General features: G+C 43.1%; 1 protein-coding gene across 2 annotated transcripts in view; it reads right to left on the bottom strand.

The window, feature by feature from the left end:
• Window positions 1–15,730: 15,730 nt before the first annotated feature.
• The window catches only part of LOC141271826 (gastrula zinc finger protein XlCGF66.1-like), a 61,108-nt gene continuing 54,633 nt past the window's right edge, over window positions 15,731–22,205 (bottom strand). Inside the window, exons 7-8 of one of the 2 annotated variants that reach the window (XM_073681997.1) lie at window positions 18,719–18,804; window positions 15,731–18,622 (exon numbers count right to left, since the gene is read on the bottom strand). In XM_073681997.1, coding sequence (XP_073538098.1) covers window positions 17,975–18,622; window positions 18,719–18,804 — 734 coding nt within the window. In that variant the 3' untranslated portion in view covers window positions 15,731–17,974. Of the gene's footprint in view, window positions 18,805–22,205 lie in introns of both variants that reach the window. The other variant, XM_073681996.1, reaches the window with a different exon arrangement.

The following is a 22,205-nucleotide window of genomic DNA, read 5'->3' as shown; positions in this document are numbered from 1 at the left end:
TTGATAATGGCATTCCATCAATGTGTGATAGGAAGAAATTACTTTGTGATCTGATGGTTAGATATGTTTTTACTATTGTTACCCAACTCAGTGTACCGTTTGTGGGTTGTAGAAGTACCCAAGTGCCCCTGCCCGCTGGAACCATTTTCGATTTGTGTATGCGTAGACGTATTGCATTATTGGCTATGACTACATCCTGGTGTAATAAGCCTCCACTGGTGGTAATTTTGGATTGAGGGACTAATTCGCTTATGCATAGCGCCCCGAAGAAGGCGATCACAAATGCAGTAGACAGTAGTGTTGCTTCAAATTGTGAGTGTCATGTTAATGGTGTTAGGGATATGATGTGAGAAATCAGTTTTAGTGACACGGGACGGGACGTCTACACTCCTGACTTGGCTGACCCCTTTTCCACCCTTTTATGGATTGTCTGATGATGAACCTTTGTCACATCTCCCCAATTCAGTAGTTGGAAGTGAAATGCTACTCTGGTCAGACACCGCTGCGCTGACGCCCCTGATATGCCCCTCATAATTAGCTGGTGGAGAAATTCTATGGTGACTTGTGATCTGGCTTGTTCACATTGGTCAACCCGTCTGCCTGCTACTAGTCGTGTCCACTCTTCCCATGCCTTACCGTATGCTTGCCACGTCGACGGGGCAACTGACGCTCTGATTAATGGCATCAACTTTTCGCCACTAGATCCCATAGGGAAGGTGGGCAACTGTTGCCCGATTGGTGGGCGTTGTGGAAGAGCTCTGTGAAAATCTGCCAATTGAATTGTTATAAAGTGTTAGCAGCAGCTTTAGACCCCTCAGCATAGTGGCTAGCGCGGACCCATACATTGTGTTTTAGGCACAGGAATGCTAGCCTGGGTAGTAGGCCTAGCACTGGGGGAGACGATGATGCCATCTTATTAATGCAGTGCGCTAGGCTGGTGTTTTTTGTTATGAAGCGTATATTTTTGTAAGTCAGGCACGCGCCCCATATTTCTATTGCTACCACTATTGGGAAGAAAAATTATTTTCAGGGCTAGATGCAGCTAAAACTTATTATTAATTTAAAAGCTGGTGGAGCTTGGTATAGATGGACTAATACAATGAGTCCCACACACTGCTAGAAGGCCAAATATTTTTTCAGAGCTAGATGCAGATAAAAATTATTTTTCATTTGCAACCTGATGGAGGTCAGTATAGATGGACTAATAGACCAAGTCCCACACACAGCTAGAAGGCCAAATATTTTTTCAGAGCTAGATGCAGATAAAAATTATTTTTAATTTGCAACCTGATGGAGGTCAGTATAGATGGAGTAATAGAGAAAGTCCCACACACTGCTAGAAGGCCAAATATTTTTTCAGAGCTAGATGCAGACAAAATATTATTTTGAATTTGCAACCTGATGGAGGTCAGTATAGATGGACTAATAGAGAAAGTCCCACACACTGCTAGAAGTCCAAATATTTTTTCAGAGCTGGATGCAGATAAAAATTATTTTTAATTTGAAACCTGATGGAGGTCAGTATAGATGGACTAATAGAGAAAGTCCCACACACTGCTAGAAGGCCAAATATTTTTTCAGAGCTGGATGCAGATAAAAATTATTTTTAATTTGCAACCTGATGGAGGTCAGTATAGATGGACTAATAGAGAAAGTCCCACACACTGCTAGAAGGCCAAATAATTTTTCAGAGCTAGATGCAGAAAAAAATTATATTCAGTTTGCAACCTGATGGAGGTCAGTATAGATGGACTAATAGAACAAGTCCCACACACAGCTAGAAGCCCAAATATTTTTTCAGAGGTAGATGCAGATAAAAATTATTTTTAATTTGCAACCTGATGGAGGTCAGTATAGATGGACTAATAGAGAAAGTCCCACACACTGCTAGAAGGCCAAATATTTTTTCAGAGCTAGATGCAGACAAAAAATTATTTTCAGTTTGCAACCTGATGGAGGTCAGTATAGATGGACTAATAGAACAAGTCCCACACACAGCTAGAAGCCCAAATATTTTTTCAGAGGTAGATGCAGAAAAAAATTATATTCAGTTTGCAACCTGATGGAGGTCTGTATAGATGGATTAATAGAACAAGTCCCACACACAGCTAGAAGCCCAATATTTTTTCAGAGGTAGATGCAGAAAAAAAATATATTCAGTTTGCAACCTGATGGAGGTCAGTATAGATGGACTAATAGAGAAAGTCCCACACACAGCTAGAAGCCCAAATATTTTTTCAGAGCTAGATGCAGATAAAAATTATTTTTAATTTGCAACCTGATGGAGGTCAGTATAGATGGACTAATAGAGAAAGTCCCACACACTGCTAGAAGGCCAAATATTTTTTCAGAGCTAGATGCTGACAAAAAATTATTTTCAGTTTGCAACCTGATGGAGGTCAGTATAGATGGACTAATAGAACAAGTCCCACACACAGCTAGAAGCCCAAATATTTTTTCAGAGGTAGATGCAGAAAAAAATTATATTCAGTTTGCAACCTGATGGAGGTCTGTATAGATGGATTAATAGAACAAGTCCCACACACAGCTAGAAGCCCAATATTTTTTTCAGAGGTAGATGCAGAAAAAAATATATTCAGTTTGCAACCTGATGGAGGTCAGTATAGATGGACTAATAGAGAAAGTCCCACACACTGCTAGAAGGCCAAATATTTTTTCAGAGCTAGATGCAGACAAAAAATTATTTTTAATTTGCAACCTGATGGAGGTCAGTATAGATAGACTAATAGAGAAAGTCCCACACACAGCTAGAAGCCCAAATATTTTTTCAGAGGTAGATACAGACAAAAAATTATATTCAGTTTGCAACCTGATGGAGGTCAGTATAGATGGACTAATAGAACAAGTCCCACACACAGCTAGAAGGCCAAATATTTTTTCAGAGGTAGATGCAGATAAAAAATATTTTTAATTTGCAACCTGATGGAGGTCAGTATAGATGGACTAATAGAGAAAGTCCCACACACTGCTAGAAGGCCAAATATTTTTTCAGAGCTAGATGCAGAAAAAAATTATATTCAGTTTGCAACCTGATGGAGGTCAGTATAGATGGACTAATAGAACAAGTCCCACACACAGCTAGAAGCCCAAATATTTTTTCAGAGGTAGATGCAGATAAAAATTATTTTTAATTTGCAACCTGATGGAGGTCAGTATAGATGGACTAATAGAACAAGTCCCACACACTGCTAGAAGCCCAAATATTTTTTTAGAGCTAGATGCAGAAAAAAATTATATTCAATTTGCAACCTGATGGAGGTCAGTATAGATGGACTAATAGAATGATTCTATGCCCAAAAGATTTTACTTCACTAGGTGCAGTAAAAAAATTGGTATTCTATACACAGGTGGTATATCTTGCAACACAGATAGGCTACTCCACTGACTAACACACTCTTCAATAGGCCAAAAAGGATTAGCTTTGCTAGATTCAGCCAAATGCTGTGAAAAAAACTTGCACAGCACTGGCACAGACCTGCCTGGCAAAAACTGATAGGAACTGATGTAACCTAGTCCTGAAAAGGACTGCAATTACAATTAGTCTTTACTCCCACAATCTATCTATTTAAGAGCACAGACCTGCCTGATAAAAGTCGTAGGAAATGCTGTAACCTAGTCCTTAAAAGGACTACAATCACAACTATTCCCTACTCCCAAGCTATCTGTAGATTTGTGCGAAAATTGGCTTGAAATTAACAAGGTATAGCGCACACAGCAACAGCGGTGCCGTCTAACACGCAGCTGCAGCAGTGAGAAAATGGTGGCGACGGGGAAAATGGCTTGGTCTTATAGGGCAAGGACATGTGACATACACTGCCAATGACACATGCCCTTGCTTGTGTGAAAAAAGCACTTCGCTCCATGTGTGCGCTGCTGATAGGCTGACAGATTGCACCTCCCCACTGTAAATGCGGGAAAGAGAAAAAAAATGGAGATCTTCATTATTCCTGCAGAGATCCATCCCCTGCCCCTCCCCCCACCCCACTGTACACCCAAACTGCGTATTAACATTAATTTTCATCATTACTGAGAAAAAATCCAGTTATGATTTTGTTGCACGAACAGTTATCGAACATAACCTCGAACAGCCGAATTTTTCTCAAATCGTTCGTGTTCGCCGAACGGCTCGAACACCGCCCAAAACAGCTCGAATTTGAGATTGGCGAACAGTTCGAGTAGAACAACGCTCATCTCTAGTTCTGACGTATAGCCTGGGCCAACGAGATCCAGAGGTGGGGCAAATCACGCTGGAGGAGTGGTCTCAGATCAGGGACCTATGCACCCTTCTGCACAGTTTTGAAATGGCGACGAAGATGTTTAGTGCTGACGATGCCATTATCAGCATGACTATTCCGGTGATTTACATGCTGGAGCACATGTTAAACAGAATTCGGAGTCAGGTGGTGGCACAAGAGGAGGTGGAGGAAGTAGAGGAGGAGGAGTTGTATGCGGAAGGGCTAACATCTGCAAGGTCCAGACGGTCGGCAGCACCAAGGCGGCAGGCATGTGAGGGTGGGGGAGATGGTTTTACCAGGGCGCATGGTAGCAGCCAAACTAGTGAGGAAGGTGCAGGAGCCCAGGAAGAAGTGGAGGACGAACTGATGGAAGACTAATCAGATGAGGGAGACCTTGATCACATTTCTGTTGTGCGAGGTTGGGGGGAGAGGACAGAGGAAGGAAGCATGATTGTTACCTCGCCACCAACACAAGAGGGACTTGGTGCTCCTGGATGCGCAACACACATGAGTGCCTTCTTGCTGCACTACCTGCAACATGACCCTCGAATTGTGAGAATTAGAAATAATCCTGACTACTGGGTTGCCACACTGTTAGATCCCCGGTACAAAAGTAAATTTGCAGAAATTATTCCTGCCATAGAAAGGGATGCACGCATGCAGGAGTATCAGCAGAGACTGTTGCAGAATCTTACATGTGCTTTTCCACAAAACACCAGTGGTGCACGTAGTGAATCTCACAGTTCCAACTTGCCAACCGTGGGACCGTCAAGTGTTCAGCACTCAAACCGTAACAGAACCACAGTATCTGCTGGTAACATAAATTTTGCGGAATCATTTCACCACTTTTTTAGCCCATCCTTTGCAAGGCCACAGGAGACAAGAAGTCTGACACATAGTCAACGCCTAGAGACGATGGTACAGGAGTATCTCCAAGTAAACATTGAAGCCATGACTGTGTCACTGGACCCTTGCTCTTTTTGGGCTTCCAATCTGGATAAATGGCCGGAGCTAGCCACTTACGCCTTGGAGATCTTGTCATGCCCCGCAGCCAGCGTTCTGTCTGAACGTGTGTTCAGCGCTGCTGGTGGTGTGCTGACAGATAAGCGCACGCGGCTCTCCGCTGATAATGTAGACAGACTCACGTTCATAAAGATGAACAAATCATGGATCCGAAACGACTTTTCTACCCCTGTGTCATCCTGGGGAGAGTAAAAGCTTGATGATTGGTTAAAATCACCCTACCAACCGTTTTAAGCTTTCAAATTACTAATCATGTTTATCTGTATCTTGGCATGAAAATAATTTGGGCTTTGTAGCAATGTGCAGCACTGATTCTATTAGGCCATCTATAATAAGCTCCACCAGATTTAAAATTACTAATCATGTTTATCTGTATCTTGACTGGAAAATAATTTGGGCTTTGTAGCAGTGTGCAGCACTGATCCTATTAGGCCATATATACTAAGCTCCACCAGATTTAAAATTAATAATAATTTTTAGCTGCATCTAGCCCGGAAAATAATTTTGGGGCTCCGAGATGCGCAAGACACATAAGTGCCTTCTTGCTGCACTACCTGCAACATGACCCTCATATTGTCAGAATTCGAAGTAATCATGACTACTGGGTTGCCACACTCTTAGATCCCCCAAACTTTTCGATCAACCTTTTCATTTTAATAAAGACCAAAAAAATGGTCATTTTTGAAATTATAAGCATTAGCAGGTTATTAGAAACTGAAATCAAACAGTTTTCAACTCAAAACTTTATTCTAGGTGATGTTACATTTTCACATAGGACCCCTTGTTCGAAAGGAGCTTCTGAACTCTCTCGTCCATTGAATTTGACAGGTTTTGGATGGTTTCTGCTTCAATTGTTTTGCATGAGGACAGAATACCCTCCCAGAGCTGTTGCTTAGATGTGAACTGCCTCCCGCCATCATAGACACTCCTTTTGATGATGCTCCAGAGGTTCTGAATGGGGTAGAGGTCAGGGGAGCATGGGGGGTCACACCATAAGTTTGTCCCCTTTTATGCCCATATCAGCCAGAGATGCAGATGTTTTATGTGCAGCATGAGATGGTGCATTATCATGCAAAAAAATGATCTTGCTGTGAAATACACGATTCTTCTTCTTGAACCATGGCAGGAAGTGCTGTTTGAGAAAATCCACATACATTATGGAGTTCATCTTTAGCGCCTTCAGGGATCCTAAAGGGGCCGACAATCTCTCTCCCCATGATTCCAGCCCAAAACATTACTCCACCTCCTCCTTGTTGGCGCTGTAGCCGTGTTTGCGTGGGGTGTCCATCAACCAGCCATCCTCCACTCCATCCATCTGGACCATCAAGCGTTGCACGGCACTCATCCGTGAACAAAACAGTTTTGAAATCAGTCTTCATGTAATGTTTGGCCCACTGGAGCCGTTTCTGCTTGTGTGAAGTGGATAGAGGAGGTCGACAGGATGGCGTATGCACAGCTGCAAACCTCTGAAGGACCCTGCATCTTGTTGTTCGGGGGACGTTGGAGGCACCAGCAGCTTCAAAAACTTGTCTGCTGCTATGACAAGGCTTTTTTGCCGCTGCTCTTTTAACCTGACGTAATTGCCTGTAGGAAAGAGTCCTCAATTTGCCCTTATCAGCACGCACACGTGTGTACTGTGAATCAGCTACATACTTCTTGATTGCCAAGACACTTCATCCTGATCATCGCACAATGTTGATTGTAGTCATGCCTTGACCTAAACACTCCACAATTTGTTGCTTCTCAGCAGCCGACACATCCTTTTTCTTTCCCATTTTGGCAGAAAATGTAGGCTGCTTAATAATGTGAGACAGCCTTCTTAAGTAGTCTTGCCTTTCATTGGACACACCTGCCAAACTAATTAGCACAGGTGTCTGCAATTGCTTACAGTGATATAAAGAGCCCTGACACACATCACCATCAATGAGTTTAACTGACAAACAAACAAATTCTTCCCTTATCACTCCTAAACACTTTTTGCATAATTATTTGGAACTCAGTGTACATGTGCTTTTCCACAAAACACCAGTGGTTCACGTAGTGAATCTTACAGTTCTAACTTGCCAACCGTGGTCTGTATGGAGTTGTTCAATAAAGGGCCCAAAATTAAGATAACATAGATGGGAGAGGTCTCTATGAATAGGAATTCCTAAGTATTTGATACCCTGTGAGGGCCAGGCAAAGGGAAAGTTGGACTGGATGGAATCCTATATGGATTTGGGGAGGGAGACATCGAGGGCCTTAGACTTCGCTGCATTGATTTTAAAATTTGACCATGTAACAAAGTGATCTATTTCAGCCATAACAGCATGGATGGATATATGTGATTGCGTGATATATACTAGGACATCATCAGCAAATAGAGAGCACTTGTACTCGGTGCCTCCCACCTCAATCCACCTAATATTGGGGTTATGGCGAATTGATGAGAGCAGGTGCTCCGTCACTAGGATGTATAAGAGAGGGGACAGAGGACATCCCTGCCTTGTCCCATTGGTGATTGTGAAAGGTGATGAAAATGTTCTGATGCACCCCCTGGGCCTTGGGACACCCGGAACCGGACCCTTTTTGGTGGATGCTGGTGGTTGTAGTCTTCGTGGCGGCGACCCGGTTCCGTGGCTCATGGTGGTCAAACCAGTGGCGGAACTATTTATGTGGTTTTGATGTTTAAATGTCCGACTATGCCACCCGTGGATTGCGGTCAGAGTGAACCGCCGCTGCAGGGCAGACCGCTGAGGCTGGTGTTGTGGGTGCAGCAGAGCGTAGCATAACTCCCCACGGGAGGAGTATAGCCTCAGGGCAGTGTATGCGGAGGATGGGGGTGATGGTGCAGGGCAGCAGCAGTAACGACACGGAGTCAGTGATGCAGTCCAGGGCCTTTACTCACAGTTCTTATTATCCAGACCACGTCTGCAGGTAATGGCTGCCCACGTCGTACTGTGCTCACCAGGTGAGGGGCTCAGACAACTCCCAGATAACTTTGGAGCGCTTCACAGGACCCCCTTTGTGTGTCCTTTGTCTGGCCTTTCTTACCAACCCTTCTGTCCGGCTGCCTCGGGCCTCCTCTTGGTAAACTTGGCGCCAGTTTCCCTGACCCTATGTGGTGCCTTCCTAGCGGGTGTAGCGAGGATCTGTGCCACATAAAATGTCACAGCCTCCGGTTTCTAGCTGAGGGTCGTTTCTTGTCTCCGCTAGTTTCGAGGACCGGTCTCCCCCTTTGGCCTGACCCCTCCACGCAGGTGGATTCGGGAGTGCGGTGGCGACTCGCCCGTCCGCACCCCTGGTGCCCACCTTTTATACACCCTTCTCAATGCACCCAGGAACTGCTTCCTCCCTGCTCCTGCACTACAGGGTTCCCCTTCCTCAGTGTTCCCTCCCCCCACTCCAGCCAGGGACAGGGACTGTCGTGCCCATCTCAGAGGCATATTGGTCGCCCTGCCCCACGGCAATGTGGTGTAATGCATGCAGGTGTCGGGTCCTGATCCACACTCCATCCTTACCTGAGAGTGAGATATCACACCTCTGGGTGAGGTGCAATACCTCTGTAGCAACCGAGCCCTCAGGGTGCTACAGTTCCATTTATCTTCAGCATAGGTGACGTATTGTGATACAGGGCCGTGATTTTGGCTATAAAAGGGTCCCCTAGACCCCTACCCCAAGCTTTTTAAGAGAATCATATATGGCGTGCCAGGAGACTCTATGGAATGCTTTCTCAGCATCCAACGAGAGTATCTAATTACAAATTTTTAACTGCATCTAGCCCAGGAAATACTTTGTGCCTAGTAGCAGTGTCTGCTAGTCAGCGGATTATCCCGGCTGTTAAGCAAGCTATACCACCTGTAGTTTGGACACTTAATTTTTTCAAAGGAAATGCTTCGGGACCACGGGATACTCAGTGAAGAGCATCAGGAGGCACCCCAAGGCATAGGGGCTGGGACTGGCAGTAGGATGCCTTGCGGTGGACAGCCGAGCTCGATCCTTATAAAAGCTTTTTAACTGCAGCAGCTTTAGTGGACGCTACTGGAGCTGGAATTACGCGGCTGCTGGCATGAGACTTGCCCTCCAATAGATCCTTGTAAATGGATTTAAAGTGTATTCATTCAAATTAGAGAGACAATTTAAATTAAAAAGCTTAGAGCTGCCTCCACCACAAGGGGGCTCGCTCGACCCACCAGCGGACAGGCACCAGTTTTGGGAGAGGGGGGCTGGCCATCAGGGTTCACCGCGGCTCTGGCACAAACCCGGCGACCCGGAGGTGGCACGGGCAGGAGCGGACTGAACGTGTCGGCTTCGCACTTTTTGGATTTTAGAAGGGCATGACATGCCTATATCTGTGTCTCCCCCTCCTTTTACTCCTCCACCTCTTTTCTTTTCGCATGACTATATGTACTTGTCACTTTTCCATGTGTTAGTTGTGTCTTCTGAGCAGTTTGTCAGCTTTTGGACACCTATTTTCTATGTGTTTCTATGTGTTTTTGTTTGCCTGCCATTGGTTTTAATGGTGTTGGAAGGTGTTCGACGAACAGTTCGACGAACAGTTCGGCGAACACACGGGTGTTCGACGAACCGAACCGAACTCGAACACTACGGGGGTGGCTCAACACTAGCCATGAGGCACTATGCTATGATGTGCCGTGAGGCACTATGCTATGATGTGCCGTGAGGCACTATGCTATGATGTGCCATGAGGCACTATGGTATGATGTGCCGTGAGGCACTATGCTATGATTTGCCATGAGGCACTATGCTATGAGGTACTAAGATGTGCTATGAAGCACTATGCTATGACGCACTATGATGTGCCATGAGGCACTATGCTATGATGTGCCATGAGGTGAGACACTATGATGTGCTATGAAGCACTATGATGTGCCATGAACCGCTGTGAGGCACTATGATGTGCTATAAAGCGCTATGCTATAACACACTATGCTATGATTTGCTATGAGGCACTATGATGTGCTATGAAGCGCTATGCTATGAAGCACTATGCTACTATGTGCCAGGAGGCACTATGAGGCACTATGAAGCGCTATGCTATGACGCACTATGATGTGCCATGAGGCACTGTGAGGCATTATGATGTGCTATAAAGCGCTAGGCTGTGAGGCACTATGCTATGATGTGTCATGACGCACTATGATGTGCTATGAAGCGCTATGCTATGAGGCACTAAGATGTGCCATGAGTCGTTATGAGGCGCTAAGATGTGCTATGAAGCGCTATGATGTGCCCAGAGGCGCTGTGAGGCACTATGACGTGATATATAGTGCTATGATGTGCTCTTTGTGACGCACAAAGAGGTTTTATAAGGCACTGCGCTCAGATTTTTATTTAATAGAGTAATCCATCTGAATGAAGGATAAACCTTTCCTTTGCGTGGTAAATCTCAACTGTAAGACTAGCCCCACCCGAAGGAGCCAACTGATGAGGCGCAGCTGGACAGCAGACCTCCACAGAGACCATGTGCAGTATTAACACCATGTGCCGTCCTATGGATGGAGTAAACAGACTGGAGGACAACAGTAAAAACCTCTGAGTGTTACTGTAACATTTACTGAGCAGATTGAGGCTCATTTTTGTGGTAAATTCTGAAGGCCAATCATGAGGCTCTGTGCGGCCCAGACATGTGGCTAACTTTAGCCTAGAGGTCTAAGGTCCAGCTTCCGTCCTGAAGCTTACAGAGCGCACACACACCCATTTTTGAGTTTTGTGCTAACATCCTTCAGCCTTTCCTAGTAACCATAACAAGGAAATGGCCCCATAAACAAGGTAAACATTCACGAAGATCACTCACCACCAGCTGTACGCATTCGGAGGCTGGACCAAGTCACAGGCCTGTTCCTCTCCATCCGGCCATGCCTGAGCAACACTGGGATGGTCAATCCCAGGCAGGGGCGCCTCCAATAGTGCACCAATCAAAGCTGGAGCTGCTGACCCCAGACAGGGGCGCAGTTCCACAGCTGCTCTCTCACTGACATGCAGAGCTGGATCTGCTGACCCCAGACAGGGGTGCAGTTCCACAGCAGCTTCTCCACTGATGCACGGAGCTGGATCTGCGGACCCCAGACAGGGGCGCAGTTCCACAGCAGCTTCTCCACTGTTGCACGGAGCTGGAGCTGCCTACCCCAGACAGGGGCGCAGTTCCACAGCTGCTCTCTCACTGACGTGCAGAGCTGGAGCTGCCAACCCCAGACAGGGGCGCAGTTCCACAGCAGCTTTTCCACTGATGCACGGTGCTAGAACTGCCGACACCAGGCAGGGGCACTGCTCAGTCATATCCGGATCTTCAACAGGTAAGCCTGTCTAAGGTTCTCCCATCAAGGACCCTCCGGTACGCTCGTCATCAGGGCTGCAGGCTGGTACAAAATAGTAGCTGGAAACATGTTGGAAGACATGGGTCTCAGCTACTTCTTTTTACACCGGCGTGCGTCTTAGGGCGCGATTTCCTGGATAGCGTTCTGCGCCTGCGCAACCAGGATGCACGGCTGCCAGGCCACCATAAGGTAATGGTGCGGCTGCTGCTCGCGCCCGTCCAACGGAACAGGCCCCCTTGGACCCACCATGGTGCTTGGAAACCAACCGGCCCAGGTCTGGTAATAATCTTCTTTCTTCTGCTGCCATTTTAACAAGGTTCCCCCTCAAGGACAGGAAACCAACTGAGGTGGTGGAGAGGCGCCACCCTTTTATTCTGTAGGTTTCATGTCCTGGAAGGGCGGATCCCCGCTCTCGTTGTAGGTGCTGTCATGGGTGATAAGAAAATTTAAAGGGGTCTGAATACTTTCCATACCCACTGTACAACGTGATGCAGCCGGCCAATCACAGTAATGCCAGTAGCTAACATGGCTACGACATTACCATGCATGGCAGGCAATCCCTGCATGTTTATTGGCTGTCTAACAGGTGCAAAACATGCGGGGCAGGGAGTGAAGTATGGCGCTTGAGCACCCATGATACTCAATCCAGGTACGAGCATAGCCGATCACCCCAAAGCTCAATCGAGTAGCGGCGAGCATGCTTGCTTGCACATCACTACACGTAGATTATGTATGTTTACGAGGGTCCAGTGTTAGTTGCCAAATTTTGACAAAGTAAAGAAGAAAGTTGTGGTCAGAGAGCATGAGAGGAGAGTTACTAAAATTATCTGAGCAGAGCCAGGAGAACATAAGGTCAATCACATTACGGTTTTTGAGAGAACAGACTCCATTTTGTGTTTGTGTTATCCATCTTGTCCAATAACTTCTGTGTCATGGTGATCAAATAAGGCCACATTCACATTTCCAGTATTAGTTCAGAATATTACATCAGAATTTGTCAGCCAAAATTAGGAGTGGAACAATCAGAGGAAAAGTATAATAGAAACATGTCACCACTTCTGCATTTTTCACACACTCCTGGTTTTGCCTTACGAATACTGATGTAAACTACTGACAAAATATTGAAGTTGTGAACGAGACCTAACACTGATGGGAGGTTTCACATTTCTATTTATTTCCCTAAAAGTTCTTATTGGCTCATAGGTTGTAGGGAACTTTTCCTCTGTCTGTGAACCTATAAGTGCCTACATGTGCAGAATACAGCAGAAGTCCTGAGTACATGATACAAGGCTGTGCTGTATTGATTTCCTGAGCGCTTGTAAAACAAATCTTATTTATTTAGAGTTTGAAAGGCATAGAAGAGAGTGTAATTCGCTCGTACAGTCTTCACAAGTTGGAGAGTTAGTATGTGTTAACGGACAAGAGAGGAGGTTAGAGAAAGAGGATAAATAGCAAATGGGGCTAACGGATTATCAGTGGAGATGTTAAAGGGAATCGGTCATGTAAAATAATGCTAGTAACCTGCAGATACGGGGTTAATCTGCAGGTTCAAACCGTTCTGACATGATGCGGTGCCCATCCTGAGAGGCCCACTGCTGGGAGGAATTGAACTTTCTTACCCCCTGGAAGCTTTGCTTTTTCTGTCATAGGGGAGGCGCTGGTGCAGTTTCAGTCACTGCTGTGTGTAGTGAGCGGTGGCTATAACTATGCCCTTGGTACTCACTGAAAGCCAGCTCTAATGATGAGTCAGCTGTCAGTCAATGCCAGTGGCACGGTTACAGCCTCTACTCTCTATACACAAAGCAGTGACTGAATCCACACCGGCGCCTCCCCTATGTCTGAAAGTGCAAAGCTGCCGGGGGAAATAAAGTTCCACCCAGCAGTGGGGCTCTCAGGACGGGCGCCGCACGCTATTAAATTGCAGATTAACCCCATATCTGCAGGTTAATAGCATTATTTTACATGACAGGATCCCCTTTATAGTCTTTGCGGTCGGCTATATAAGGTTCTAGGAGCTCAGCATTAGGTATTTGTGATTTCCATTGTGTGCACAGTTGCTTCTCTATTGTGGTTGATGGTAAAGACTTTGCTTGTCCCTGACCATGTTCTCTAGTTTCCTGTCTCCTAAACCTTACTGCAAACTGGTGTTTTCTAACTGATTCAGCAGCTATTTCTCACAGACAAAACACTGTACAATCCGTGCATGGCAATGAGAATGAGAGGGCCTATTCCATTTTATCTGATGTACACCGAAAGAGCCAAAGAATAACAGCCACTCATATAGCCAATCTGCTCGATGTCCCAGATCCACATTTCCAGACTTAGGAAACTGACCTAGGAGGTCGGTGCTATTTCCCGAGGTCAGCTGTATCTGCATCACTAAACCTAGTATTGCTACTATATATACTACTAGATCCATTATTTTGCGACTTGAAAGCTTCTGGGGATCAGATTCTGGAGATATACACAGTGGTGAGAAAGTATTTAGTCAGCCACCAATTTTGCAAGTTCTCCCACTTAAAAAGATGAGAGAGGCCTGTAATTGACATCATAGGTAGACCTCAACTATGAGAGACAAAATGAGAAAACAAATCCTGAAAATCACATTGTCTGATTTGGAAAGAATTTTTTTTCAAATTTTGGTGGAAAATAAGTATTTGGTCAATTACAAACAAGCAAGATTTCTGGCTCTCACAGACCTGTAACTTCTTCTTCAAGAGGCTCCTCTGTCCTCCACTCATTACCTGTAGTACTGGCACCTCTTTAAACTTGTTATCACACTCCAAACTCCACTATGGTGAAGACCAAAGAGCTGTCGAAGGACACCGGAAACAAAATTGTAGCCCTGCACCAGGCTGGGAAGACTGAATCTGCAATAGACAAGCAGCTTGGTGTGAAGAAATCAACTGTGGGAGCAATAATTAGAAAATACAAGACATACAAGACTACTGATAACCTCCATCGATCTGGGCCTCCACACAAAATCTCACTCCGTGGGGTCAAAATTATCTCAAGAACGGTGAGCAAAAATCCCAGAACCACACAGGGGGACCTAGTGAATGACCTGCAGAGAGTTGGGACCAACATTACACAGGCTACCATCAGTAACACACTATGCCACCAGGGACACATTCTGCAGTACCAGACATGTCCCCCTGCTTAAGCCATTACATGTCCATCAGAAGTTTGCTAGAGAGCATTCAGATGATCCAGAAGAGTATTGTGAGAATGTCATATGGTCATATGAAACCAAAGTAGAACTGTTTGGTAGAAACACAACTCGTCGTGTTTGGAGGAGAAAGAATGCTGAGTTGCATCCAAAGAACACCGTACCTACTGTGAAGCATAGGGGTGGCAACATCATGCTTTGGGGATGTTTCTCTGCCAAGGGACCAGGATGACCAGGATGACTGATCTGTGTACATGAAAGAATGAATGGGGTCATGTATCGTGAGATTTTGAGTGCAAACCTCCTTCCATCAGCAAGGGCATTGAAGATGAAACATGGCTGGGTCTTTCAGCATGACAATGATCCCAAGCACACCTCCAGGGCAACGAAGGAGTGGCTTCGTAAGAAGCATTTCATGGTCCTGGAGTGGCCTAGCCAATCTCCAGATCTAAACCCTATAGAAAACCTTTGGAGGGAGTTGAAAGTCCGTGTTGCCCAGCGACAGCCCCAAAACATCACTGCTCTAGAGGAATGGGCCAACATACCAGAAACAATGTGTGCCAACCTTGTGAAAACTTACAGAAAACATTTGACCTCTGTCATTGCCAACAAAGGATATATAACAAAGTATTGAGATAAACTTTTGTAATTGACCAAATACTTATTTTACACAAAAATTTGAAAAAAATTTCTTTCCAAATCAGACAATTTGATTTTCAGGATTTGTTTTCTCATCTTGTCTCTCATAGTTGAAGGTCCGAAGTGCTTAGCGTAAGCTGCTGATCTTATACACATGCTGCGGGATTATAAATACTTTTTTTGGAGTAAAGATATTACAATAGTATAATCATAATCAGCAGGTTTGGTCGGAGACACCAAAGTTTTTCATTAGTGAATGTAGAAGATCTGACACTGGACACACATGGTAAAACTGCGGTAGGACATTTATTGTTTCTTGCACATAAACTGATAACATTTAGATCAATTCAGACGAACCCTCCTACAAAACGTGATTAACAAAAGTCATTACTACAGGACTGCATGAGAAAGGGATTTATTCTACAAGAAATGCTAGAGCCAAAAACTAGAGAATCAGGCCCCGTGGCTGGATACTCCGGGCCTGGCCTCCAGCGTGTTAGTACAAAACAAGGCCTTTGTCCCTGGAGCTTCTCTACTCGGTATAACGAGACTGATCTTGTTCATATAAAGAGCGTTTGAGAATAATAGAAACTGCCTGAATATGAGGACCTTGTCTGATCTATATGTCCTTGTAGAAAGAACTATGGAGATAGCGCTATTCTTCTGTATAAAATATGTGATGATACTGTAGCCCTAATATTTCTGTACAGGGGTCTTTGTATAGATAATTTACCCCAGTTTTTAAATAAGGAGAATGGAAAAGGGGATTGGGGACATTTCATTCTAATTTTCATTTAAAAAAATATATATATTAAAACAAACCTAATTGAAAAAAAATACTGGTCCATTTTCCCACCATTTTGTTTGTGCTATTAAGTTTTATAATTTGGATACAAAACCAGAAGCATTTAAAATCATAGAAAATGTGTTCAATTAAGTTTTGAGGAGAGGTGGAGGTTGTGCATTGAAAGTAACTGTAATGAATGGCAGATCGCTGAGATCTGGAACTCTGGGACCTGGTGGAGTGTGTCAATGATTGCCTTCTGGACATCTGTCAAGTCAGCAGTCTTCCCCATGATTGTGAAGCCTACTTAAACGGACTTGGGGACCTTTTTAAATGCTTAAGAAGCCTTTGCAGATGTTTTTTGTTAATTATTTTAATTTATTGAGATAATGACTTTTGTGTTTTTGTTGGCTATAAGCCATTATCATCAACATTAACAGAAATAAACAATTGCAATAGATCACCCTGTTTGTAATGACTATGAGTAGCACTTTTTGTATTGAACAACTAAAATAAATTAACTTTTTGATGATATTCTAATTTAGTGAGATGCATCTGTATGTCCATATTTATAAATGTTTAAAAATGTGAAATATTCAATGCACATAAAATTTCTTTTTAATCGCTTATTGCATGAAAGATATTAGTAACTGTAGATATTTTTAATTCTATCTCTGCATTTTTCGGACTATAAAAGACGCACTTTACCATAAGACGCACCCCAGTTGTAGACAATAGAAAATATGAAAAACATTTTTTCTGCAAATTAAATCTTCCCTGATGTAAAGTGGAGGAGTGAATATCACTAATTGTAATGCACTGGGGTGGAAAAGAGAAGTAATAAATCTATTGTTAGTGTTTCTCTGCACCATGTGATATATTTACATATAGCATCACAACACGGATATTAATGAGTACTCTGCAGCGCACATATATGCACAAAACACTGCTGGACACTGCTACAACTGTTCATTTACATTCACACAGCTTTATTTATTTATATTATGCTTTGCTTATATAGCGACATAAAATTCTGGAGCGCTATACAGACATTATCATTGCTGTCCCCATTGGGGCTCACAATCTAAATTCCATATAAGTATATCTTTGAAGGGTGGGAGAAAACTGGAGTACCAGGAGAAACCCCATGTAAACATGGGGAAAACACAAATCTGCCACATACACACATTTACATACACACAGCTCTACTACATATACACATTTGAATACACAAACTGTATATACATTAGCCCATTTTGAAGTTCCTTCCAGGTCATGTGAAAGGTCCTAGAGCTAGTCAGGAGGAAAATTCTTCAGCTGATCACTCAGGATGTGCAGCCTTTGTGCAGGTCCCGGTATCTTTCTCTCCTGCTGTGCACCGATAACATAGATCAGTGTGGGGCAGGAGAAGAGAACAGTTCTCTCAGTGATCGGGAAGGACACAGTCTCAGCATTCTCCTCCATCATAGGAAGCTGCCTCCACATTATAAGAGGCACTCACTTAATAGCAAGAGTTTTTCGTGTTAAAAGTGCGTCTAAAGTAATTTCCCTTTCTTGTTTAATTATACAACTGTCTGTTATATGTTTTTTGTACAATTTGTCAATAAAATATATAGTTTCTACCTGTGTGCAATATTTTTGATGTTTAACAAAATATGTTTTCTAGTAATTCATTTTTCATATTCCAGGTAAGATAATGGCTTCTCCCCGTGTGGAATTTTAGCTGTTTAAGAAAATAGCATTACTGTTCAAAACATTTCCCACATTCTTAATATGAACATTGTTTCTACCCTGTATGAATTATCTGGTGCTTGACAAGACTTGATTTATGTGCCCAACATTTCCCACATTCTGAACATGAAAAAGGCTTCTCCCCTGTGTGAGTTCTCTGGTGACTAACAAGCGATGATTTCTGTACAAAACATTTTCCACATTCTGAACATGAAAATGGCTTCTCCCCGGTGTGAGTTCTCTGGTGAATAAGAACATCTGCTTTCTGTGCAAAACATTTCCCACATTCTGAACATAAATATGGCTTCTCCCCTGTGTGACTTCTCTGGTGTCTACAAAGGTTTGATTTCTGTGCAAAACATTTTCCACATTCTGAACAAGAAAAAGGCTTTTCCACTTTGTGAATTCTTTGATGTGCAGCAAGATATTGTTTATGTCCAAAACATTTCCCACATTCTGAACATGGATATGGCTTCTCACCCGTATGAATTCTCCCATGCCTAACAAGATCTGTTCTCCGCTTAAAATATCTCCCACACTTGGAGCAAGTAAATCCCTTCTCTGTGTGAATGTTTTCATGTGCAACAAAAGATGTTTTTAGGGGAAAACTATTTCCACATTCTGAATGTGTAATTGGCTTCTTTGCTTTAAGAGCAGTTTGTTTTTCAATGCCTCCTTCATGACTTTTAATTTTCTTAGCAGTCTGTAATGAATCAGAAGTTAAGACCTGTTTCATAGGATCAGATGATAGATCTTTGCTGTAAAGGGATGATGGTATATATGAAGTAATGGCACTCACTTCAATTGTATCTTGTGTGATCTCAAGGTCATCTGATATAATAACTGAAGATGTCAACTGTCCTTCTGATCTTCTGGTACAGTCATCTGCCAAGAATTACACCAGTTATTATTTTTAAATAAAATATTCTTGAATTTTATATTTATGAACAGTTCTACTCAAAATGTCAATAGAAATGCGAAGTTAAGTAGTAAAATTGAACAGTCTAGTTGAAGACCTCATAATATAAACCAGTGGAGTGTGGTGTTCAACTGTTAGTTCATCCTACCTCCAAAATATTGAAATAAAAAGCCACCAAAAATTGTTATGTAGGCGAAAAGGTTACCAATACAAACTTTTACTCATCCTACAAAAATCAAGCACCCACTCAGGTGTCAAAATAGTCACTAGTCCTATAAATTAATTCACTGATGGTTATAATTTACTGGTGGTTATAATTTACAAAATTGAGTCAGTTTATGTGGTTTTCTACTGCTCTGGTCTTCTGCCATTCTGCAACATTGGGGTATCTGCAAATGATGTGTCACATCTCCTCTGGGATCTGCTCCTGTGATGTCTGCTTCTATCACCAGATGCCACAATCAATCATTCTGCAGGCGGTGCTGGTGATTGAGGAGACATTGGTACCAGAAGCTCTGGGCGGCGCATGCTCTGTCCCGCCACTAAGAATAGGGTGTCCGGTACCAGCACTACCATCCAGTCTGGCAGTATGGTTGTATGTGCAGTTCAGCTGGAATAATCATTTCCCTCCTTTGGGAAATTGGAAAACACCACACCCTACTAAAGCTTGAAGCATATTGCTAGAAGCTGTAAGATACAACCTTGTTCTCCACTGGTTCAGTCCTCTGTGCTCAACTCCTGGCTTGTGTATTTGAATCTGTTGTGATCCTTACCTGTTTACTGACTACACTTGTGTCTTCTGATTTTGTATTTTCTCTGCCCTCCTGGTTCTATCTAAAATCTAGGCGACTCAATGTAATTTCAAAAGTGATTTGTTACCCAAAGACTAGCTTTTGTAAATTGAATTGAACATGTAAAAACTTGTTGCTAAACTTGTAATCCTTCTATCAGCAGAAAAAAAAACTAAAAAGGATATTGAAAAAAAACAATGGGATGTTGGTAAAATTCTGTCAACCTGAAGTAGAAATATGGTAAATGTTATTCATTAACTATTTTGCGTGGTATTATGTGATTAAGGAGCATACAAATTTAAAGTTTGAAAACACCTGAAATTTGCCAAATAAACGCAAAATATATATCAAACTAAAATTACCAGAAACAAAATACAATGTGTCACAGAACAAAATATTTCAGAATCCATGGAATCAAAAGAAGCATCCAAAGTTGTCATCATATAAAATGACACGTCATATTTGAAAAATGAGGACTGGTTAGGAACAAAAAACTGGCTGCGGGGAGTGGATGAATGTATTTTGGGCACTAACTACTGTAGTCAGAAACTGTGACTATAGACAATAACACATCTACTGAAATGATTAAACTCAACAGTCTTCATCAGTAAAAAAATCATTAAGTAGAGGTGAAACCTCTCTGGAGTAATTATTAGTGATGAGCGAGCGTGCTCGGCACTGCTTAATACTCATTCGAGCTCCAGGGTGCTCGGGCACACTCGTTACTCTGCTGAGTATTGTGTGGTGCTCAAGAACATACTTGAGTCCCTGCCCCGCATGTTTTGCAGAGGTTTTTCAGCCACTAAACACGCGGGTATGGACTGCCACTCATGGTAATGCCGTAGCAATGTTGGCTATTAACATTACTGTGAATGGTAAAACAAAAGAAGAAAACGCCAGCTCACCTGCTGCAGTTATATGATGTGGGAGCATGGAAATGTATCTTTTACAGACGTAGAAAAACTCAGAAAAGTTGGAGAATCCAGCTCTGGTTTAAAAGTAAAATTATTGAAAAATATTAAAAATGCCAACTCCATGATGGTGATACAGCAAAACATGGTTAAATGTGAACAGGCATGTTATAGCTATGCGTTACAGACGCACTCCAGCATCCTTTGGCAAAGCTAATGATTCCAGAAAAATAGAGCTCTATAAGCTCTGACTATTTTAAAAACAGATGGACAAGATAATCACGTGACACTTAGCACATGCAGCCCAGGCACGTCAGCATAATGAGTGTGAAATGCATACTCAAAGTTATATGCAGTATAAAAACAATAAACAAAAGCTACTGAAAACAATGGAAATATACATACAGTGGCATGTAAAAGTTTGGGCACCCCTGGTCAAAATTGCTGTGATTGTTAACAGTTAAGCAAGTTGAAGATGAAATGATCTCTAAAAGGTCTAAAATTAAAGATGACATATATATATATATATATATATATATATATATATATATAAACAACTGAAAATATGTCTTATATTCTAGATTCTTCAAAGTAGCCACCTTTTGCTTTGATGACTGCTTTGCACATTCTTGGTATTCTCTTGATGAGCTTCAAGAGGTAGTCACCGGAAATGGTCTTCCAACAATCTTGAAGGAGTTCCCAGAGATGTTTAGCACTTGTTGGCCCTTTTGCCTTCACTCTGCAGTCCAGCTCACCCCAAACCATCTCGATTGGGTTCAGGTCTGGTGACTGTGGAGGCCAGGTCATCTGGCGTAGCACCCCATCACTCTCATTGGAGAATAGCATGCTATTGCTCCTTGGAGAATAGCATGCCACTGCAAGATGCTGTGGTAGCCATGCTGGTTCAGTATGCCTTCAATTTTGAATAAATCCCCAACAGTGTCACCAGCAAAGCACCCCCACACCATCACACCTCCTCCTCCATGCTTCACAGTGGGAACCAGGCATGTAGAGTCCATCCGTTCACCTTTTCTGCGTTGCACAAAGACACGGTGGTTGGAACCAAAGATCTCAAATTTGGACTCATCAGACCAAAGCACAGATTTCCACTGGTCTAATGTCCATTCCTTGTGTTCTTTAGCCCAAACAAGTCTCTTCTGCTTGTTGCCTGTCCTTAGCGGTGGTTTCCTAGCAGCTATTTTACCATGAAGGCCTGCTGCACAAAGTCTCTTCTTAACAGTTGTTGTAGAGATGTGTCTGCTGCTAGAACTCTGTGTGGCATTGACCTGGTCTCTAATCTGAGCTGCTGTTAACCTGTGATTTCTGAGGCTGGTGACTCGGATAAACTTATCCTCAGAAGCAGAGGTGACTCTTGGTCTTCCTTTCCTGGGGCGGTCCTCATGTGAGACAGTTTCTTTGTAGCGCTTGATGGTTTTTGCAACTGCACTTGGGGACACTTTCAAAGTTTGCCCAATTTTTCAGACTGACTGACCTTCATTTCTTAAAGTAATGATGGCCACTCGTTTTTCTTTACTTATCTGATTTTTTCTTTCCATAATACAAATTCTAACAGTCTATTCAGTAGGACTATCAGCTGTGTATCCACCTGACTTCTGCACAACACAACTGATGGTCCCAACCCCATTTATAAGGCAAGAAATCCCA

Source organism: Phyllobates terribilis, unplaced genomic scaffold (assembly GCF_046119375.1).
Source record: "Phyllobates terribilis strain yellow unplaced genomic scaffold, ASM4611937v1 Scaffold_5__5_contigs__length_657084704, whole genome shotgun sequence".
Lineage (NCBI taxonomy): Eukaryota > Metazoa > Chordata > Amphibia > Anura > Dendrobatidae > Phyllobates > Phyllobates terribilis.
The sequence above is the reverse complement of the archived record's forward strand: the minus strand, read 5'-3'. Positions and strand labels throughout refer to the sequence as shown.